The sequence below is a fragment of the Hipposideros armiger genome, unplaced genomic scaffold, assembly GCF_001890085.2.
Source record: "Hipposideros armiger isolate ML-2016 unplaced genomic scaffold, ASM189008v1 scaffold_13, whole genome shotgun sequence".
In the NCBI taxonomy this organism is placed as follows: Eukaryota; Metazoa; Chordata; class Mammalia; order Chiroptera; family Hipposideridae; genus Hipposideros; species Hipposideros armiger.
Window position 1 is genome coordinate 6758703 of NW_017731363.1, and position 6629 is coordinate 6765331.

Sequence of the window (6629 nt, forward strand, 5' to 3'; positions counted from 1 at the left end):
ATATATTCACTTATAGTTGACATACAGCTTCAGGTGTACAGTGCAGTGATCAAGCCTCTACCCCATTCATGAAGTGGTCTCCCTAACAAGACATGTGACCATACGACACCCTACAAAATCTTTACAACATTATTAATTATATTCCTCGAACTTTCATATCCTTATGCCCATTTGTCCTGTTCTTTAGATTCCACATATAAGTGAGATCATGTGGTATTTGTATTTCTCCGTCTGACTTCCCTTACATTTTCTTCTAGAGGTTTTATAGTTTTAGGTTTTCCATTTAGGCCTATGATCCAGTTTGAGTTAATTTTTATACCATGTGTGAGGTATGGGTTGAAATTCTTTCTTTCTTTTTCTTTTGCATGTGGCTGTACAGTTTTTCTAGCACCTTCTTTGAAAAAACTATCTTCTTTATGATTGCCTTTAAGGTGCTGAAAGTTTTAAGTCAAGAAATAATACTATACTTTTCTATAGTAATAATTCTAGTTATTTTGCTGCCTATTATTTGTATTTTTATCACCTATCCTAAACTTTGAAGAGAGGATTCTAAGACTTGCTAAGATGTCCCAAAATGAAATTATTTGATTCCTTTCAGATAAGATAAATCAATGCAACACAGTATTTTAGGGGTGGGGAGGTAGGACATCAGATGAATTAACTCCATCCAGGTTAACATTTTGAAAACACGGCAATGAAAGGAATACTGAATCTGGTGAAAGGAAACAGTGGTTCTCCTCTGAGCTCTGCCCATCTGTGTTACATTGGGAAAGGCACCTCACTTCTCTGACTTGTTTCTCCACCCATCAATTAAGGGGAAAATCCAGACAATCTCTAAGACCTATTTCAACTGAAATAGCTTTGGTGCTGTTCAGTATTGCTAGAACCTCAAAAGGGTTCAAAACCATGAATTGAGGAAGCAGGGGCAGACCTCTAAAGCTTTATAATATCTGTCACTGCTGAAGTATCTTTTTGCATGTAGGTCTGAGTGCAGTGAGTTGTTTTGGTAATGGTGACACAAGCTCAAAATATGGCTGGCATGCAGAGCTCATGACTCTTTTTAACATGGTATATACAAATTTACAGTGCAAGTAGAATACTTTCTGTTTTGTTTCAACAGCTGGACCAAGCGACGCTCTCCCTGGCCGTGAGGGAAGACTACCTTGATAATAGCACAGAAGCCAAGTCTGTAAGTTTTACTCATATTCAACTCTGTGCCTTGTCAGGCTGTTGTTGGGTTCATATGTTCTAAAATTTCTAACTCTTTACTGGAAATGAGCAGTGTGGCTATTCGATGACCATATTCCCAATGCAGGAAGCAAAGGTCTTTTATTCAGGCAGATAAATGGCACTCCCTGTCTTCTGGATGTCTGGGCATCAAGGCTGTACAAGTCCCCCTGCTCAGTGCCCTCATGCTTAAACTGGGGAGACAGCACACCCAAATGATGAAGTAACCAAGAAGTGACCTTGCAGCCATTTCTCAGAAGTGCAGAGAGCTCACTAGACATTACAGAAGTAAACAGTTGACCAGTGGTTCTCAGCTTGTACTGCTTAAGAACCACCTGGGAAGCTTCTATTAAATGTTGATTCTTGGGCCACAGCCCTGAGAGTCTGATTTGGTAAACTTGAAGTTGGGGCCCAAGAATCTGTTTTTTAACAGGTGTGCCAGGTTAATGAGAACTAGGTGGGATCAATCAGGTTACACTCCTTGGGTTAACTTGGAAACCTAGATTTTTGATTATTGGATTAGAGCTGGTTCATTCCTGACACTTTAAGTCATTTTGGAAACTTTGTTGTACTTCCAAAGGAGCCTCAGACACAGGGTCTCCTCGACCAGGGAGCAGTCTGGTTTCTGGCCCAGCCTGAGAATGCAGGGACTTCGACTGGGAAGTGCTGGCTCAATGGAAGCCCCTGCTCCTTTGCTTATACTAGACCCTATCTCTAGAAGGTTCTGGAGGGCAGGAAGCTGGCCAAGATTCTAGGCAACCTTCTGGCTGAGGACACTCATCAAAGAAGGCTGGCAAATTCTCCTTGAAAATGGATGGAATGAACTTTTGTCAATCTGGAGGCACCTTTGTTTCTGCTGGTATCACCACCCTATCAGCAACAAGGCTTGAAATCTTCTCCCCACTATCACCAATCAGTCCAGTGCTGTGGATTCTACCTTCAAACACTCTCTTCCACCTGGTCCCTCCTTTCTATTCTTACTGCCCCAGGTTACATCCTTGGTAACTGCCGACTTGACTACAGCAGACAGCCTTTTGTTACTTCTTCCCTTCATGCCAGTGCCTCCCAGCACCACTTGACAAATTCTCATCTCAAAGCACAGCTTCCATCATACTTTTGCTCAAAAGCTAGGATCTAAATTCCTTGGAGGGAGTTCAAGGCCTCTTTATGGCCTGGTCCCAGACCACCTTTGCTGTGTTGTCTAGTTCTTCCTCCCCCAACAAAGGCAGAATTGTACACCTCCCAGGACTGCTCATTGCTCCTGAGCCTGTCACCTTCAAATGCTATGTCCCTGATTTCTCCAGGCTGGAATTCTTCTCCAGCTATTCAGTTTTCAAGCACTTAGCAGCTTTATTAAGGAAATTACATGTATATCTCCCTCACACACTGAGAGCCAGATCACATACTGGGAACCAGTCTCAAGCATTATTTCATTTTTTATCTGTACCCCGCCCGTGCACAGAATGACTAGTAAGACATCTTGCACATGTACTGATGAAATGAATATTTTTTTAATTGAACTGGGAATTGCAAAACATTGTTTCTAATTAACACTGTTTGCAAAGCTTGCTTACTGATTCAGCGAATATTTATTGAGGGCCTACTACATGCCAACCACTATATAGACCCCGAGGTCATAAACATAGTAAAAATAGCTTACAGAATCAAGATGTATGTTAGGAAATCTTATTCCCACAGCATAACTATGAGATAATTTAATACCTGGTATATTGAGTTCTTACAAGTATATGTGAAAGCGGAGAGGACCCCCCCAATGAGATTCCTCAATTCCTACAAAATGGGGTTCCCCCCTCCAATGGCATATGAATATCATGACAATGGGTTTATGAACATGCAGGGAAGAAATTCTATACTTGCCATTTGCTTGGTTTCACTTCATCATTTCTCTCATCTCTTCCTTATTTTTTCCCTGAGGTAATAAGGAGAATTTTGCAAAAACCATACAAAACTGAAAAGACATAGGGCTGCAGTTGCTGGCCTTTTATTTTTTTCAGTGTGAAGGTGGGTAAATTGAGCTGGAAGAGAATAAATCACAGTTCCCACTAGGCTTCATGGATCATGCCGCCTGCTTTTAGCAACAGCTCTTTCCCATTATTTTATTAAAGCCTCTCTTGGCTGGAAAGAGGAGCCTGACCTTTGACTTTCTATTCTTGGCTCATTTGGAGATGTTTCATGCATCCATAATATTGCTGGTTGCCACAAAACTAGTTCTCTTGATTCTTGGTGGCTGGACATCTCTGTCTCTCCGGGAAAGAGTATGCAAGTAACCATCACTCTTCTTTCTCCCAAGGTGGTAGGTGGGTGGTGGGTGATGCATAATGGCCTGCACCATCCTTGGAGTGAAATGAAAGTGAAAATGTATTTCTACCCACTGTTTCTGCTCCCCTCTCTCCCTGAAACATACTTCCTAATAGCTTGTGGTCATGTTCACGTTCCTCTTTATCTCTTACAGTATCGGGATGCCCTTTACAAGTTCATGGTGGATACTGCCGTGCTTTTGGGAGCTAATAGCTCCCGTGCAGAACATGACATGAAGTCGGTGCTTAGATTGGAAATTAAGATAGCCGAGGTAAGTCTTCATTTAAAATCTCTTCTTTTCCTTATTTTAAAGGACGTCTATCTGGAATGAAAAGCTATATAAAATAGCATTCTGTGACATTGTCCTTTGGGTCCAAGGTAGAACTAAGAGCATCCCCTCTGGGAAGTAACAGGGAGAAGAACCGTGACGGGAAGAAGGGCTCTTCATTCCTCCTGCCTCCCTGGTTGGCACCCGCTCAGTGTCCATATGCTGCTCAGCTGTGGCCAGAGACCCTCTGACTACGTTTTCCTAGAGACACTCTTGAGTGGCTCCACTAGAAGAATAGCTATTTAATAAATCCTTATTGATTTGACTGGAAGGTAATTTTTAATGTAATCTACTCTTTACACCATTCTCCACTCAGGGTTAGTTTGACCTAGATTGAGACTTAGGGAAGTCTGTACACCCATACTGGATACACAGTTTGATACAGAAAGTGTACAGGTCATGCTGGTAAGCATTTTTAGCTGCCTTTTTGATGCTACTTTGTACCTAACACTGTTTTTCTTTCTTTTCTTGCCCCACTTTAATGAATGTCATTGTGTCACACACTTTGTTCAGTGACAGTCGCCTTGAATTCTTTTAGGCTATTGGAGGAGACAAAAAGATATAAGAACAAACTTGAGGGAGAATGAGAAATCTTAAATGGTTAGCTTTGTTCATAGAATAACTTCGTTTTTCTAGAAGAACTAAAGGATAAAATTCTTATACATCCCCAGGACGAGAAAGAACAAATATAGTGAGATATGCTTGTGGGGGATACCTTGTAGTAGAAACAAAAACAAATAAGCTCTTGCATAGGAGTTGGTAATGTTTTAAAACAAGCAGGTAAAAAGCCTGAAATGAATGTGGGTCCAAATGTTGCTTGGTTTGTGTTTGGTGAGATGGTGGTGGGTATTGAGGCATGGAGTTGGGATGATGGGTAAGGGCCAGGAGGAATGAGTCTTTCTCGGCAGCAGTGATATCCGTGTGTCTCCCCTCCAGACTCCTACTTGCAGCGTAAAAATTTCATTCCTGCGTGTCACCTTTGAAGGCTGTGCAAAGAGCACTGCAGATGTTCTGGTCAAAGATGTGCCTCTGAGCCACGTCTAGAGGCAAATAGGAGACCCAGAGCTGTAATTTGGACTGAAGCTCTGATACATTGGAGAAGGCCTTGCCCTGAGCCCGGGATTTAGACCAAAAAGGGAACTGAAAACAGCTGGGCTGAGGCAGGGCTGGGAATTGTCAAGAGGCTAAATGAATTGACAAATCCATGGGGTGGGGGGAAGTAGCTGGCAGAGAGCTGAAAACAGCTTCGAGGCCAAAGGGCTCCAACCTGGGGCTTCGAGCCTGAGTAGAGGGAGGAGGAGTGGACATTCTCTGAGGCAATGATTCGAACAGAGCCAGGAGGCTATTTGTAAGACACATGCAGTCTCCAGTGGAGCATGAGGAAGGTACCAGAGCATTTAGAAAAGAGGGGGCAAATGTCTGCCACTCAGCCCTCTGTGACTTTGCCTTGAAAAATCCGTGGTGCATGAATTTTGGGCCAGCTAGTAATGCTTACCTCCGTCTGTTACATCCCAGGTCACTGGTGACATTTGAAATTAGTGGGACACACAGTCCTAGGGAGACTTCTGACGCTTCTCTGGGAAGGCAGGGCAGCCGAGTTGAGCACAAATCAGTCATTGTAAATCCAGCCATGGAAGTGTGCATCTAACCAATCCCAGCTAGAGAGATAGGTGCACAAGGGGACATCTTGTGGATGAAGTGGCCCTCATGAGTGGAGCCAAGTGGAGGTTATGAAAAGGCCTGACAGAGGAAATGAATTGAGGCAAAATCTTGAATACTTCCAGCCCTGGGTGTGGTGATGGTGGATGGCCCTGCAAAGGTAGGAGAGTCCTGTGGGAGATGGCAAGTGTAGCGCAAGGGAATCAGATGATGGAGGGCCTTAAGGCAAAATGATGATGCAGTTCAGGGGTGGGTAGGGAGAGCTACTGCCTGGCCGTGGAAGTTATTGAGATGGCCTGTGAGGAAGATGATCACTGCTGCTCTTCTTAGACTGGATTAAACACGCAGGGGCTAGAAGCTTCAGTTTGATTTGGTGTTGGCAACATGGCCAAGAGCGTGCATATTGGGAATGGAAAGAGTGAAGAGCCAGAGCTGGAGACACAGTCTTGGAAGTATGTATCTGGATGATTAGTGAACTCCTACCTCCAGCAGTGGGGCCAGGGGACTCTCAAGGCCAGAGAAACAGTGGGAAGAGGGGAAGTGACGGAATGAGCTGTTGACAGAATGATCACAGGTGGCAGTGGTGTCCAGATAGCTTAGTGCTCTTCAGTGACAATGTGGCCTCAGGGATGAAGGGTGGTCTGTGGTTTGTGAAACACTGAGGCCATTATCTGGACACCACAGGTGAAGATGGGATGTTTGTCTCAATTGACCAACCTCAGTTTGGCTGTCAAAACCAGGCCAGCGATAGATTTTGTCCTTCCACGTTATAGGTGAGGAAGGGATTCCGGGTATTTTTGTGCTGAGGACAGTGTTTCTCACACTGAGCAGGACAGGAAAGTTTCTTTTCTTTTTTTTTTTAAAGATTTTTTTTTTATTGGGGAATTGGGGGGATGGGAACAGAGCTGGGGAATTGGGGGAAGGGGAACAGACAAGTTGCTGTCGTTTTTTTTTTGTTGTTGTTCTTCAATCTAGTTGTGGAGGATGTTGCTTCACTGCCCAAGTTGGCACCATCATTGCGCTCTTCTCTGGCGAGGCAGATCAGTCGCCGGCTTCTGGACGGCCACTCACTGCGGCTGCTGGCTGCTCACGCTGG

At 43.9% G+C, this 6629-nt stretch overlaps 1 protein-coding gene across 2 annotated transcripts in view; it reads left to right on the forward strand.

Annotated features, from left to right (window-relative positions):
* Positions 1-6629, forward strand: part of PHEX (phosphate regulating endopeptidase X-linked) — a 190491-nt gene that overhangs the window by 53725 nt on the left and 130137 nt on the right. For both annotated transcript variants that reach the window (XM_019666156.1, XM_019666164.1), the window contains exons 6-7: positions 1121-1189; positions 3701-3817. In XM_019666156.1, the coding sequence (XP_019521701.1) occupies positions 1121-1189; positions 3701-3817 (186 nt within the window). The remainder of the gene's footprint in view (positions 1-1120; positions 1190-3700; positions 3818-6629) is intronic.